Genomic DNA, 15631 nt, shown 5'->3' with positions numbered 1-15631 from the left:
GGGAAAGTTGCAGAGAAGTCCGAGCGCAGAGAAATCCGGCGGAGGGCGCTTTAGAACGAGCCGGGGCGCCGGGCTCTCTGCCCTGCCCCTAGGGCACCGAACAGGGCGGCCCCGGTAGCTCCGCCGCGCCGTCGGACCGCGCCGGAGCCCGGCCCGGGGCTCGAGGGCGACGGGGAGAAGGGGCCGGGGCCCCGGGCGGCTGAGGCGCCCCCTCCTGCGCGCCCGGAGGGAGCGGCCCAGCGCGCCCGCCCGCTCTTTCTTTTTCGCGTCCCTCCCTCCACTGCCCCCGCCCTCGCTCCCTATTTGGAGCGGAGACACCCCTGACGTCGGAGCCGCTCGGCTCGCCGCTCCCCCGCACCGCGCGCCCGCCCGGGGCCGCAGACAGCGCGCAGCGCAGCCCAGCCGAGCCTCGCGGGGCCGCCGCCAGCCCTGCCGGCCGCCTCCCCGAGCCTCCCGGGGGCGCCGCGTCTGCCCCCCGCGGCCCGCAGACAGCTCCGCAGGAACCGGCGGGCGCGCCGCGCTTCCCACCGCCGCCGCGCGCGCGGTAAGTCCCGCCCGGGCCGGCACGCGGGCGCCCAGCTTCCAGAGGCTTCGGCCGCGGGCGCAGCGCCGCGCCCCCGGCCCTCCCGCCAGCCCAGGGCACCGTGCGGAGGCGCCGCCGCCGAGCCCGGGAGCGCTGGGGGCTCGGGGCGCCGGGGCTGGGGACGTGGGCGCGGCACGGGGTGGCCAGGGAGCACCCCTGCGCCCTGAGCCGGTCCCCCGACTCAACAGGGGTTTCCATTTCTCGGTAGGAGTTCCGCGGCCAAGAGAGAAAGGGAGGGAGATGCGCGGCCGAGAGAAAGCCGGGCGGGTCGAGGGCGGGTCGGGCCGCGCGGCCGCCGGGGCAGCGCCCGGAGCTCGGCCGCGGGGCTCGCGCGTCCCCGCTGCTCTGTCCGGGCCTCGCCGCGCCGCGAGCCTCTCCACTCCCGTACGTTTCTGCCTCCTTTTTGTCTCTCTCTGTGTTTCTGTCTCCCCATCTGCCTGTCTCCGTCTCTCCGTTTCCGTTCCTCTTTCTCTGGTTCTGGTCCCTTTCTTTCTGTTTCTCCGCTTCTGCCTGTTTTCCATTTCCCTGGGTTTGTGCCTCTGCCTTTATGTTTTCTCTCCGTCTCTCCGCCTGCCCCGCTGTGGGAGTCTCTCTCCGAGTTCCTGCGTCTTCCTGGTCCCCCGCCCTCAAATTCGGACAGCGCCCCCAGCCCGGGTCGGAGGCACGGGGCCCCCACCGGGCTCGTGAATAGTTTCCTAGACCTGGTAAAAGAAGCGAAACCCTCCCCCTACCTTCCGCCTGCCCCGGGGGACTGGCCTGGGTCATCCCCCTGGAATTGAGTCTGGGGCAGGGGAGCCAGCCTTTCCGGGGGCTCAGTTTTCTTAAGAGTTCCACCCCCGCGAGGCGGCCTGGACAACTGGGCCGTGCCGCCGGCCACCTGCCCGCCCCGCTCCCTGGGCGGGGCGATTCTGATCTTTTACAAGCCGCAGCAAAGGGGGCAGCTGGCCGCCTTGGCGTGGCCAGGGGGTTGCCCGGCGCCCGGGGACAAGGGCACATTTTCAGGCTTTCCGAGGTCCTCGCTCAGCTGGAGGACACCAGCCTGTAACTACGGGAACCCCAGGAAAACAGAGGTCAGGGCCGGAGGCCAAAGGCTGGGCGCTGACGGGGGATGGGGGTGGGGAAGCAATTTGTCAACAAGGAGCCCCTCACCCTTTGTTACTGTGGAAACCACCAGCCTCCTGAAACTCCTCCAGTTGCTGGGGCCGCTTGGGTGTGGTTTGCCTTTGGTTGGGGCCAAAGAAAAGGCGAGGCTGGAGCATTTCGTCGGTGACCCCCCCATCCCCACCCTTGCGAGCTGGACCTCTTTCTCTTGGGCCTGTGTGCTAGAGGGTGGACCCAGGAGGATGTGCTGTGCATTAGCCGCATATATCTTCATCCTTTCAGAGTGAAATTTCCAACTGAGTTCGCTCCTTCTCCCCACCCCCACCCCCAAGGGTCGCAGACTGCGGGAGCGGGCAGGGATGCTGGTGGAAGTCTGCAGTGGGACTTCTGCTGAGCAGATGTGTAGGCCGGCCCTGAGCAGCTCATTAGCATCGATTTGTTTTGGAGACAGTTTTCGGTCAGGAGGGTCTGCGGGCAGGCGGGCCGTGGTCTGGGCTGGGGGGCTGTAGCCAGGGAGGTGGAGCTGCTTGGCAGAGATGGGCAGGCCTTTGGGGCATGGGCTTGGCCCTTCGTGTCCGCCCCTGGACGGTTGGTTCATGCTCTGCCAGCGCTGACGGAAGGAAGGAAGCCACCCTGTGGTGACTGGGGTCATGGAATCACAGTGGCCTTAAGCAGCGTGCTGGAGCCAGGCTCCTCTTGAGGGAATCTGCTAGGATGGACTTTCCCAGGCCGTGCTTCCCATTTCACAGGGGCAAATGGGAGGCCTGGGCAGGTGAAACGAGTGGTCAGTGGCCTCTGAGCACTGTACTGTCCTGCCTCCAGGCACACAGGGAGTCAGCGGGTGAGCTTGGGCCTGAACTTGTCCTTGGACCTCAGAGTGGGCCTGCTGAGCTGATCAGGGCTGGGGTCTGACCCTGGCTCGCCCCTCCCTTAAGTTGCACCATTCAAGGAAGTCCCCTGCGCTCATTCCAAGACCTGCCGCGCTTGCCTCACTCCTGCTGACCCCCAAGCCTAGGGCCGCGGCCACAGATGCCACACCCTCTGCACCCAGCAGCATGTACGGCCCGGCAGCCAGGCCCAGCCTGTTTGCTCAAAGTTGCTGGTCTTTCTGGGACCCTTTCCCTTCAGTCAGTGGCCCAAGAATTAGAGTCTGAGTGGGATCTTCCTCTCCGCTCCCAGCCTGGCAGCACAGACAGTTCATAAAACCCTCGCCCAGCCATCATCTTGTTTGAGTTTCCCCTAAATCCATTTTCTTCAAGGCAGATGCAACCCCGGGGTTTAGATATTCTCTGGACGCATTCAGGATCCAGTGGGAGGGAGGGGGAGGGGGAGGGGAGGGGAAAGGGGGAGGGGAGGGGAAAGGAGGGGAGGGTAAGGGGGTGTGTGTGTGGGGGGAGGGGGAGACAGAAGGGTGTAGGCAGAGTTCAGGGAGGGTGAGCAGCCCTGGGTGACTCAAAGCTAGCCCTCGTAGTGACCTCTGCTGAGGACATCCTGTGACAGGCGTCCTCTCCTGAAATTTCCATGCCCTCTTCAGTTTAATTCTCACAACTGCCCTAAGAGGCGGCTACCCCCACTTTGCAGGTGAGGAAACTGAGGCACAGAAAAGTTAAAGGGGCTGAGCTAGGGTTTGAACTGGGGTCTGTCACAGTCCGTTGTGAATAAAGGAGACCCAGACCTGGCCCTTTGTGTGTGTCAGGGTGGGGGAGAACAGGGAGAGGAAGGGACTGGGAGCATCTGGTCTGATAAGTTTGAAAAATAACTCACCACAAACCCCACATGCTTTCTGTGCGAATCCAGATGTCACCAGAGCCCACAGGTAGAAACTTCCATCTGAATCCGCTGGGGCCTTAGGTGGGAAGGATTTCCAGAGGAGGTTACGGAAAGCAGAAGTTAAAGTTGGGGAGAGGCTTGCCTTCTTCTAACCATTTGCTGGCCCTGCCCTCCAGCTGCTCCCACACCAGGCTGGTTGCTGGGAACCGAAGGCCTGGTGTGTGCGTGTGTGTGTTTGGGGGTGAGTGGACCATTGTACCAAGAACATCCTGGTGTACCTGGCCTTAAGGACCCTGAATATTCAGATTTGTCCCAAAGAGGAAACGGGGAGGGTGATTATTCACTTGTTTTACTAAATCGACTCCTTGCTGTGCAATGGGTACTCTACGGTGGCTGCGGATGGGCCAGAGGTCTTCCTTGAAATCTAGACCCCTCTGGTGAATTTCAGGTTTGATTCCAGGCGCTAGGCCTAGGCAGTGGGGTGGGTGACCCCTGTCTGCATTGCTGTTACGGGGGACCCTTCCCTGGGGAGTTGGGGGGCTCTTGACCTGGCTGGTCCTCAGAATCATGTGGGAGTGGATACAGATGCCTGGGTTGCACCCCACAACCCAGAGTGTGGGGTCGGGATATCTAGGGCTGGGGCCCGGGCTTCTGAGTTGTTGGCAAGCATCTCAGGGAAGATGCTAGGTTCTGGTAGGCGTGAAACGTAGAGAGGACCCCACAGGCCCGACCCCGAAGCCTGCGTTCTTGCTGTCCCACCCCCGTCCTTCCCCAGGAAGCTGCCAGGGCAGGTGTCCTGTGTCTGCTCACTGCCCCCGTCCCCTGCGTGGGAGACATGGGCCGTCACTTCCTTCTTCTGTGCCTCAGTTTCCACGGGGCTGGAGTCGGTCGGCTGTGTCCCCTCCCCTCCCCCAGGGGCCTTCTTTCTGTGTTGTTGGCAGCCTCAGATGTGTCAGGTGTCGGCACAAGGCCTCTGAGGATCCGGAGGGCTTGGACTGGGGAGTGGACGGTGGGGTGATAGGAAGGTACCCACCCTGGGCTGAGGGTGCCCTCATTGTGGCCTCCCCACAACTCGGAGGAAGGACGGCGCCGTACCTTCCCCAAGGCTCCAGGGAGCCAGGGGTCGGCCACGGCCGCATGCTCCTCTGCAGGGGAGTCCAGGCTGGGATTTGAACTCTGCCCCATGGGGCGCCCATGCTTCCAGCCCTGGCTGTGGCTGAGCCCCGGAGTGCTGACAGGGGTAAGAGATGCAGCTGCTGGGGCGGGAAGCCCCGGCCTCTTGCTTGCTCCAGATCATTCCCCGTCCCCCTGTCTTCCTCTTCTGTGAAACTCTTGGTGGTTACCCTGCTGCTGTCCAGTTCAAATCTCAGCTTTAGTGAATGCCAACTGTGTCAGCTTGGGCAAATCTCCTAACCTCCCTGTGCCTCGGTTTCTTCACCTATAAAATGGGGGAAATACCGTATCTGTCTCCTAGGGTGGTTATAAGGACCGAATAAGTGAATATACATAAAAGCCTTAGAACGGTACCTGGCCCACAGTTGGGAGCAGCTCTTACTACTAGGAGGCTGGGAGGGCTGTGCTGGGCTGGTACCGGTAAACCCCCTTTCCTGGCCTTGCCCGTGCAGTTCCCTCAACCACGGGTAAAACTAATTGTACTCCTGAGTTCAATCCAGAATTGAGAATCTCTCCTCGCCCGGCCCCTCCAGCTGTCTGACTGCCCCGCACTGAACAGCTGCTTCCTCTTCACCCACCTCCCTCGACCTCCCCTCCAGGCTCTGAGCTCCCCAGGCGCCCACCCTCGCCGCCCTCTCCGCCCTCCTAGAAGGTGCCTGGTAAACCGGTGTCAAACTGCAGGGAACCGCCTGGCCTGGGGAAGGGCACTGCTTGGCCTGATTTGCTGGGGGCCTCGGGACAACCCCTCTGCAAAGCAAGAGGATCGGCTTGGGGGATCCCCTTCCCGCCCTGGCGTTCTGGGACTCCTGTGACTTGTCGTGTGACCTTCAGGGCGGGAGGAAGGGATGAGAATCCGGGTGAGGCTCTCAAGTCTCAGGAAGGAAGGTCCGACTGCTGGATCGAAAAAAAAAATCAGCTGAGCTGCTGCCTGAAAAAACAAAACACAAGCCAACAAAAAATAAAACCTGCTAGCAAAGAGCCGAGTCCAGTGTGAAGCGGGGGCAGCAGGGGTTCTTGGGGGCTGGGCGGGGGTGTGTGTGTGGGAGACCGGCCCCGCATCCCCCCCCCCCCCCCCCCGGCTCCCTGCTCCAGCGTCCAGCTTGGGCTCTGATGCCAGCCCAGGCCTCCTCACCATCCCCCCGGGGGAAGGGAACTGGCCTGAGGTGGGTCCCTGCTGGGTGCTGGGTTCTGTCATCGCATCCTCCCAGTCATTTTCAAGGAAAGGGTTCTGCTCCCTGTTTTAGGGCTGAGGTCGGTGGGTGCAGAGAGGCGGACTGTTCTTCCAGAAGTCACGCAGCTCCTAGGTGGGAGGCCTGGGACTTGAACTTAGGAGGCTCCCGGGGCCATGCTTCGGCTGGAGCTCGGGGCTGCTGGCCTGGGGAGGCTGAGCGCGGCCTGGCCCCTCCTCTGAGGTCCCGGCCAGGGCTTGGTGAGAGGCCGGGCCTGGTGGGTCGGGTTATAACATCCCCCCCTCTGTAGGCCCAGCTGACCTTTAGCTGTGCCCTAGAGAGGGGGGTAGATAAGGGAGGTGGCCTTCTGCCGCAGTTTATCTCATTTGCCCTCAGCGTCTGCTACAACCTGACGCATGATAACCAGTCCTCACCCTCCAGGCCGGTGACTCCCCTGAAACACTCACCGGTGTCCCATCTCCCACTACCTTGTTATTAACCTCAGCCCCCATCTCGCCTCCGCTCCCCCTTAGCCTGGTCCGGGCCGTAGCGTCAGTCCTAACCTCTCCTAATCCAAACCCCAGACCAGCCCCAGCGCTCATCTCCAGGCTGCTTTCATTACAACCTCAGGCTCCGTTCCCCATCCTAAGGAAACCTAACATCGCCCCCTGCCCCACCTGACCTGGCCTTCCTGGGGAATCCTGATGGAGTCAGGCATAGGACAAAAGTCCCCGGACCTCTCTGAGGTCTCTAGGGGCCGGTCTCGCCCGGGGAGGCCCAGGGAGCTCTGGCCTTAGGTGGGTCTCCGCTGGTGTGCTACGATGGTCGGACCCTGGTGCAGAGGCTAACTCCCCAGGGACAGGAAAGGACCTGGTGGGGTGAGAAAGCCTCCTGGATGCTAAGGGTGTTGAAAAATTAGGTTGCCAGTTAGGAACAAGTCCATTCTATTTTCTTAGGATGTGGCTGTACTGAAAACATGGGCTTTGCTGTCCACCTTGTGAGTGAGACCGGAAATGTGTGGGTGAGAGCCTGGGTCATGACACAGACTCCCTTGGGATGGGGCAGACGGTCTGGACTCACCTCCCACTGCTCTGCCCGCTTCACCCCTCCCCACTGGGCTGGGAGCAGGGGTCACCCAGGCATTGAGATCCACTGAGGTGGGACTTGTCTCTGCTTCCGGAGACCTCCTGCAGGGAGAAGGGGCAGGACCTGAGCAGAGCCTGCTGGATGGAGAGAGCGGGGCGCTGCAGAGGCGCTCACAGCTCCGCACGCCGGCCTGGGCCCTCCCTGCAAGCCCAGCTGAGTCAGCCCACGTAGTTAGCCTGCAGGAGCGGGCAAGACCCCCCAACACCTCTCACTTCCCGACTTTTTACCAAATACCTGCCACTTCAGCAGAAGGTGGGCTGAGGGTAGCGTTATTCTGAATGGGATTTCCAGCCCTGAGCCAGCCTGGCTAGTACTGGGCATCTGTGGGACCAGTGGGACCATACTTGGCCCTTGCTCCCACTTCGGCCCCACCCAGGCCCCTCTGGGGACTGTCCCAAGACCCAGAATCCCAGTCTGACCGAGCTAGGCCACTTCTTAAGCCTGGCCTGCGTATCAGAACCACCCTGGAAGCTTGTAAACAAAATGCACAACCCCCCCCCCCCAGAACTTTCACTTCACTAGTCCTCAGGGAATTCTGACGCTCTACCAGGTTTGGAAACCACCAGTCCAGGGCACCCCACTCATTTCACAGGTGGGGACACAGGCCACAGTGTCCAGGGTCCCACAGCATGTGTGGGTTCCAGACTCCCAGTCCAGTGCCTTTTCCCCAATGTCCTGCCCCCCAGAGGACCCCTTTGTGAGCATTGCCCTCACTTCCGAATCTCTCTGGAGCCTCCCCCCTCCACAATTCTTGCAGTGGGAGAGTGGGCGAAACCTACAGAAGATGAAGTTGGGGAACATTGGGAAAATCCCCTTTGAGTCAGTGCTTGCAACACACACTCTGCCCTGCACCGCCATCTCCTGGCAGATTCTGGTATTGCCCTATTAGTGCCTCGCTCCATCCAATTCGCAGAGGGTCAAGCCCCTGGCTTGGATTGCCTCGCCTCTTGTTTGACTCAGGGGTGAGGTTGGAGCTGGAGATAGTGATGTGTGTGTAGATTCAGGGCTTGGGGCTCTGATGGGGCACCCAAACGAGAAGTACAGTCTAGTTTGGGCTTAGTTTTTTCACCTGAGGTCCACCCATCCAAGGTGGCACAAGAATTCACAGTGACATGAAGATGGTTAGCTTGCTGACAGCCGTGGCAGCACGTCCAGGAAACCTGCTGGCTGGCCAGCCGCTCAAGGACCCACAACATCACAGTGAGGAGGGAGCTAATGATTGTTCAATACTCAACAGGGTGCTTGGAAACTGAGTGTCTGGCTTAGTACTTGCAATAATCATTGCCACACACAGCATCACCATCCCCCTTTAGATGAAGCAAGTGAGGCACAGAGATAAAAAGTAACTTGCTCAAAGCTACAAAGGAAGTTATAAAGGTAACTCACACATGTGGAATGTGTATTATCTGCTAGTCTCTCTGCTCAGGGCTTTTCATGAAATACCTTGTTAATCTCCATGCTACCCCATCTGATACTCATACTATCAGCAGCCCCAGTTTTGCGGTTCATACAGGAGAAAATAACTTGTCCAAGACTGTGCTTGGCTAGTAAGTGGCAGAGGTAGGATTTCAGCCCAGACAGTCAGGTGTCAGAGCCCACGCTGTAACACCACTGCCCCCCTGCCCTCTGCCCAGCCTCCTGGACCCTGCTGGCCTCACCTGCAGTCTGTACTCAGTTCAAGGGCTCCAAAGGTCACGGGCACGATGCTTCGGGTCCTGGTGGGGGCTGTCCTCCCCGCCATGCTGCTGGCTGCTCCACCGCCCATCAACAAGCTGGCACTGTTCCCGGATAAGAGCGCCTGGTGCGAGGCCAAGAACATCACCCAGATCGTGGGCCACAGCGGCTGTGAGGCCAAGTCCATCCAGAACAGGTGGGATCCCGGGGTGGTGGGTGGAAGGGATGAGTACACGGGCCCAGGAGGGAGGAAGAGGACAGGGCTGCCCATTCTTGCCTCCGCCGTGGTGACACGGACGTGGTGGGCTCTCCTCCCGCAGGGCGTGTCTGGGACAGTGCTTCAGCTACAGCGTTCCCAATACCTTCCCGCAGTCTACAGAGTCCCTGGTGCACTGCGACTCGTGCATGCCGGCCCAGTCCATGTGGGAGATCGTGAGTACAGCTGCCCGCTCCTGCCCAGCTTCTGCCCAGAGCCGGCACCGGTCTTGGCCACAAGTGCTTAGTGAGGCCCCGCTGTGTGCAGGGTTCAAGCCTCGTGCTGGAGATAACAGACGTGGTCCTTGCCACATGATGATGGCTCACAAGTCCAACACCAGCATGCACAGGACAAGAGCTCTTTCTGAAGCTCTGTTCTGACGTCAGTCACATGGTAGAATCCTTTCGGTGGCTTCCCACTGTTACACGATGAGACCAAAGTCTTCGCCAGGCCTCATAAAGCCTGCCCACAAGGCATGGTCTGGCTCACCAGTCTTTCTAGCTTCATCTTGCCTCTCTCACCTTCTTCACTAGCTTGACCCTGACACCAATCCCACCTCCTTTCAGTCTCTCTTACCTACTCCGCTTATGACCACCACGGGGCCTTTGCACATGCTCTTTTCCCTGTTTGGCATACCTTTCTCCTCCTCCCCCCCTAGTTAAATTCTAGTCATTCCTCTGCGCTTGGCTCAGGCATCATTTTCTCAGAACCCCTTTGCTGATCCCCCAGGCACTGTGTACCTCTGCTTTGAGCATCTGGCACACACACAGTTTTTCATCTGCATTTGGGTGATTTTGACAAGTCTGTTTCCTCTGCTAGACTCTGAGTTCCTTGCAGGACCATGCCTGTCCTTGTGTCCCCAGAGCTGGCATGGAGAAGGTGCTCTGTGGAAGGAGGGAGGGAGAGACAAGGAGGACGGCAAGGAAAAAGAAAGGGCGGCTAGTGATGCGACAACGGGAAGAGTGAACGCTAACGGGGCTCGAACAGGGCGCGCCTTGGCTGGGCGGGGTGGGGGGGTGTTGGGAGGGGCTCGCTGAGGAAGTGATGTCTGGGCTCGGGTCCAGAGGTTGAGTAGAAGTTAAGTGGGCAAAGTCTAGGGTGGTGGGGAGGGGACGGGTGGGGCCAGGACCTCCCAGGCAGAGGGAATGGCATGTGCAAAGTCTCAGGCAGATCCGGCAGGACCGAGTTGGCGGAAGTGGGGCAAGGTCAGGGGTGGAGAGAGAGGTCCTCCGGGGATCAACCTCAAGGTCCTGGGTGGCCTGAGTCAGGAGTCGGTTTTTCTGTAAGAGCAGTGGGAGCCCTGGGTTGGGGGGGGGGAATTTCAGGCAGGGGCCGACCACTTGGGTCCCCTCAAGGTGCCCTCTGGCTACTGTGGGGATGGGCAGGAAAGTGGCAGTACGTGAGGAAACAGGTCAGGTGTCTCCTGCAAGGACTCACCCCCCTCCCCCTGGACGGGCCCAGGTGTCCCAGGTGGGCTCAGGCTTCTGGGGTCTCTGGGGTTCTTGGTCCCATGAGGGCTGTTACCCTTGGGGCCTTCCTGCCTGCCCCAGGCCCTTGGAAACCTCTCTCCCCTTCTCTCCTGCCCTCCGCAGGTGACCTTGGAGTGCCCTGGCCATGAGGAGGTGCCCAGGGTGGACAAGCTGGTGGAAAAGATCCTGCACTGCAGCTGCCAGGCATGCGGCAAGGAGCCCAGTCACGAGGGGCTGAGCGTCTACGTGCAGGGCGAGGACGCGCAGGGCTCCCAGCCCGGCCTCCACTCCCACCCGCACCCTGGCGGGCAGACCCCCGAGCCCGAGGATCCCCCCGGGGCCCCCCATGCAGAGGAAGAGGGGGCTGAGGACTGAGGCCCCCGACTCTTCCTCCCCTCTCGTTCCCTGTGGAATGTGGGGTCTCACCCTCCCGGGGAAGAGTTGGGGGAGAGGCTGAAGCCCCCCTTTGGCACTGGATGGACTTGGATTCAGACTTGGACTTGGAATGCTTCCCGGTTGCCACGGAGATCTGAAGGGGGTGGGACTGGCGCCAAGCTGCACAGTTTAATATATTCACGAGTTGGGGGGAAGAAGCAGAGGTCTTCAGGGTTCTTTTTCGGAGGGGGGTTCTCTTCTTTTCTGCCTCCTAGACATGTGCCCTGGGGAGGGGGAATAGTTGGCTAAGCTGCTGAGTTGGGGTGAGGCCGTCCAAGACGCGCCAAGGCCCGCACGGCCCCTCGGTGGGGCAGGGCCCTCGGGGTGCAGATGGCGGCGCTGGGCCCTGAGCTGAGGTTGGGCGCCTTGCCCGTGGCAGCCCTGAGGCAGGGCTAGGAAGACCAGTGGCAGAAGCAGGACGCTCCAGCCCCACCGGCTTCCCAAAGGCCTCGCACCCCCGTCCCCAGGGCAGCTTTCCCCGGTGGCCCTGCGGTGGCCCTCCCTCAGTGGCATGGTTGGGAGTCAGGCCTGGGCAGGAGCCTGCTGCTTCATGGCCCTGGAGCTGGGAGCCAGTGGGAGCCAGGCTCCCTGCCTTGGGTTTCCCGGGGGCCAGGGAGGAAGGCAGGGGAGGAGGAGCCTTGCTGGGCCAGGGGGAGGGGATGACGCCCTCGACCAGAGAGCATCCTTCCCTCCTCGCCCTCTCCCAGATCTTAGTGCCTCTCCCTGCCCCCTGGTTCTAGGCCCCTCAAAGCTGATGGAGCCAGCCTCACCCTCTTGGGAATATCGGATGCTGGGGAGGGGTCTCCCTTACCCAGAGGTTCCCACGAGGGACCTGGGTGGGATGGATTCTGGATGAGCCTCAAGGAACGAGGAAGAGGAGGGGTGAGGGCGTGTGGGGCGGCTGTGTTCACTGTGGCTCTCCAGCTGCCTAGTCCCCTCCCCCCACTCCTCCCAGCCGCACTTTAGCCCTAGAGGGGGTGCGGGGCCCCGGGGCGGGGGCGGCTGGGCAGGCGGGCAGGGAAGAACGCCCCTCCGTACCCACAGCTGCCTGCGCCTGCTCGTCTGTCCCGGGGCTGCTGCCAGCCCCCCCAGCCCCCTGCCTGGGGGTGCCCCGGCCCTCACGGCTATTTCGACAAGAGCTTCTGGAGCTTGTAACCAGTAGGATGGACCCCGAGTTTTCTCATGAATAAATTCGTTCAACACCTGTGTTCTCTTCCTCACAGGGCAGCCCTGCTGACTCAGGGCTCCCCAGGGGGCGGGAGTCAGGCTGCACGCACATGGAGCCCTGAACGCCCCTCCCCGCCGCATCCTGGTGGTCCTCACCTTCCCGCCTCCCCGGCTCCTGGCTCCCCACCTCCCGCCTCTGTCCTTGGCTGTTTCTGGCCTCGCATATACGTTGGCTGGGCCTCCAGAACCCCTTTTCTGTCTTTGACCTTTGATCCCTTAGGCCCATGACACCTCTTCACCCTCACGGTGACCCTGCATCAGCCCTTCCCTGCACCCCAGCTGGCTTGGCCTCTGGAGAAGGGGAAACAGGCAAAAACTAATGGTTACAAATTGATATAGGAAGTGGGGTGCTGTACTAAGTACTTTATATCAATTAACTCGCTGAATCACCACCACCCTGCAATGCAAATACTGCCCTTGTTTTACAGAGGAGGCATTTACAGAGGGATGAAGTAATTTGCCCAGGGCTGAGGAATGTCTCCAGTAGGACTTGAACCCAGGCAGGCTGGCTGAATCAGTCTTCTCGGTATAACCTTAGTAACTGCCATTTGCTGACCACCTACTATGTGCCGGGCTGGGTGCTTGACAACTCTGGAGTCCCTTCCCCTTCACGATGACCCTATGGGTTTGAGATCATCGCCTGCATGCAGCTGAGCTTGGGGCCCCCCAGATTCTCCATTGAGACGGGGCTGGTGGGATGGGTGAGAGCTATGACTCTCTTTCTTCCTTGCACACATTGCTGTGACCACCAATACCAGGCAATTTATATATATTGTTTCTAATCCACGGAGCATCTTCATTTTGCAAATGTGAACTGAGGCCTTTATGCCCTGGGAGTGATTCCCCCAGGCTGGGAGGCAGCGGCGCGCGCGGATTCCAGTCTAGCGCCCTCTAATGATAACAGTTGTGTACTACACACACGATTTCCTTCGGGTACCAAGCCTTCCCTTTATGGCGGCTCTGTACTGTTGTGTAGGTTGTGTACTTCCCAACTACAGAATGGCGCTTCTTGCGGTCATGCAGGACACAACTATCCAGGGTGGTCCTGTGTCCTTTGATGTGGAATTGGGTTGGAGAAAAGTATATCTCTCCTGCATGCAGACCTCAGTGACCTCTCAGGCAGGGATAAGCCCTGGCCATATTAACAATCCTTCTATACAGCTGGAGGTGGGGACTGACTGGAGGGCACAGAGAAAGTACTCAGAGACCAGGTCCAAATAAAGGACTTCCTGGGGTGGTGTCCTTGGCACTAGGCCTCTGAGACTTGAGCATCAACTTGGCAGGATGAGTCTTGGTCAGGAACTGCCTTCATCCTGTGTATGGAACAAGGTGGGGTATAAATGGATAGATACGTAAAGAAATTAATAAGAGCTGGTTGAAAAGGAGGCAGGCAGGTGGGTTGGCACGGCTGGTGGCAGGCCTGGAGTGGCAGCCAGAGTTCAGACTTCACTCTCATCGCAGTAAGAGCCCTGGAGGTGTCTGCACAGAACTGGGTTTCAGCGAGACGAAAAGGAGTCTTGTGGGGGGAGGAGGAGGGGGAGGCTGGAGACCGGCTGGAGGCTGCAGTAGTCCAAGCAGGAGGTGATGGAGACCAGAATTGGGTGGGGGCGGGGGAGGCCTAGGGAGGCAGGGCCATGGTAAAGAGGCGGGGCCACACAGGAGAGGCGCTGCTGATTGGATGTGGGAGCAGCAAGTGGGAAGAGCCAGATCTGCGAGAACAGAGAAGCATCTCTAGTTGTGCCAGTTTGCCAATGGGAGTGAGATGTGGATTAGTGACGGCCAATTTCTCTCTTCTCCAACCTCAAACTGAACCACCAAGACAGCCCAGAAGAAAAATTGAAGGTCCCCCTCCACCATTCTCCCCAATCTCCACAAGGGTGGAGGGATTGAAAATCTTTACAAGGGATAAACACTGACGCAGCACTGTCCACGCTGGCCCCTCTCCGGATGGGCAGGTAAGTAGTACCAGCTTCCCCTCCTTGTTTGCCTATATAGAGCCAATAACTCCCATCTAGTTTTCCTCCCATGCTCTGAGCCTCTGGGAAAATCCTGTCTGCCTGGGTTCAAATCCTGGCAGGGCTACTTCCTAGCTGCGTGATCTTGAGTAAGTCACTTAAGATCTCTGAGGCTCAGTTTTCCCATTAGTAAATTGGGGAATAATGATTGCACCACCTCATTCCCAGGGTCGTGGGAATGAATCAATGTACATGTAGAGCTTGGAACAGTGCCTGGCATATAATAGAACCTCAATGAATGTCAGCCATAATAATAATAATTATTGAGAGTAACTGATTGGCCCACAACTGCTGGTGGTTGGGCTGATAGTTTTCTTCATTCATTCATATTCTTCATTCAAACATATATTTATGGCAACCTAATATGTGCTGAGGATACAACAGTGAACAAAGCAGACAAATCCCTGCCCTCAGTTAACCAGTTGGTTAATGCCTCCTGCGAGAGCAGCTCTGAGCAGGCCTCACAACCTCCCTGGACCTTGGTTTCTCCATCTCTGTCATGAGCAGCTCTCCTTGGTCCCCTATGTACTGACAGGCATGGAGATCTGGGACAGGACTTCCTAAGACTCAGCTGTCCCATTGTGGCACAAGCCTTCTCCTCTAGGGAGGGAGCACCCTGTGGCTAGAAGTAATAAAGAAAACACTGAGCATCCTTGAAGGTCCCTCTCTACCCTGAAATGTTAAGGACATCCAAGACCGTATTATTCCATGACTGAAATGACAAATTCAGGTGCGTACGCAGAACTTCTGAAACGTTCTTAAATTCAAGATAATAACTGTGGCCACAAGGTGGCACCACCACCCAGGCCCAGTCTTGAAAAATTATTTTTTTGAATTTTATTTTATTTATTATTTTATACAGCAGGCTCTTATTAGTTACCCATTTTATACATGTTAGTGTATACATGTAAATCCCAATCTCCCAATTCATTACACCACCTCCCCGCCCCTGCCACTTTCCCCCCTTGGTGTCCATACGTTTGTTCTCTACATCTGTGTCTCTATTTCTGCCCTGCAAACCAGTTCATCGGTACCATTTTTCTAGGCTCCACATATATGCGTTAATATACGATATTTGTTTTTCTCTTTCTGACTTACTTCACTCTGTATGACGGTCTCTAGATCCATCCACGTCTCTACAAATGACCCAATTTCGTTCCTTTTTATGGCTGAGTAATATTCCATTGTATATATGTACCACATCTTCTTTATCCATTCGTCTGTCGATGGGCATTTAGGTTGCTTCCATGTCCTGGCTATTGTAAATAGTGCTGCAATGAATATTGGGGTGCATGTGTCTTTTTGAATTATGTTTTTTTCTGGGTATATGCCCAGGAGTGGGATTGCTGGGTCATATGGTAATTCTATTTTTAGGTTTGTTTTTTTTTTTTTTTTTTTTATGGTACTCGGGCCTCTCACTGTTGTGGCCTCTACCGTTGTGGAGCACAGGCTCTGGACACACAGGCTCCGGACGCACAGGCTCAGTGGCCATGGCTCACGGGCCCAGCCGCTCCGCGGCATGTGGGAACTTCCCGGACCGGGGCACGAACCCGTGTCCCCTGCATCGGCAGGCGGACTCTCAACCACTGCGCCACCAGGGAAGCCCGTATTTT

The 15631-nt window shown here is 58.7% G+C and overlaps 1 protein-coding gene across 2 annotated transcripts; it reads left to right on the top strand.

Annotated features, from left to right (window-relative positions):
- The first annotated feature begins 384 nt into the window (after positions 1–384).
- NBL1 (NBL1, DAN family BMP antagonist) lies at positions 385–11978 on the top strand. 2 transcript variants are annotated; one of them, XM_081226390.1, is made up of 4 exons: positions 385–544; positions 8618–8812; positions 8937–9048; positions 10465–11978. In XM_081226390.1, exons 2-4 carry the CDS (start codon positions 8646–8648, stop codon positions 10714–10716), a joined length of 531 nt encoding a protein of 176 aa, XP_081082516.1. In that variant the 5' UTR covers positions 385–544; positions 8618–8645; the 3' UTR covers positions 10717–11978. The 2 variants fall into 2 exon arrangements, with proteins under 2 accessions (XP_081082516.1, XP_081082515.1); XM_081226389.1 differs by having other exon boundaries at positions 8577–8812.
- The last annotated feature ends 3653 nt before the right edge of the window (positions 11979–15631 follow it).

The sequence above is a fragment of the Mesoplodon bidens genome (assembly GCF_964165515.1).
Source record: "Mesoplodon bidens genome assembly, chromosome: 2".
Taxonomy (NCBI): Eukaryota; Metazoa; Chordata; class Mammalia; order Artiodactyla; family Ziphiidae; genus Mesoplodon; species Mesoplodon bidens.
This window is presented reverse-complemented; position numbering and strand designations above follow the sequence as displayed.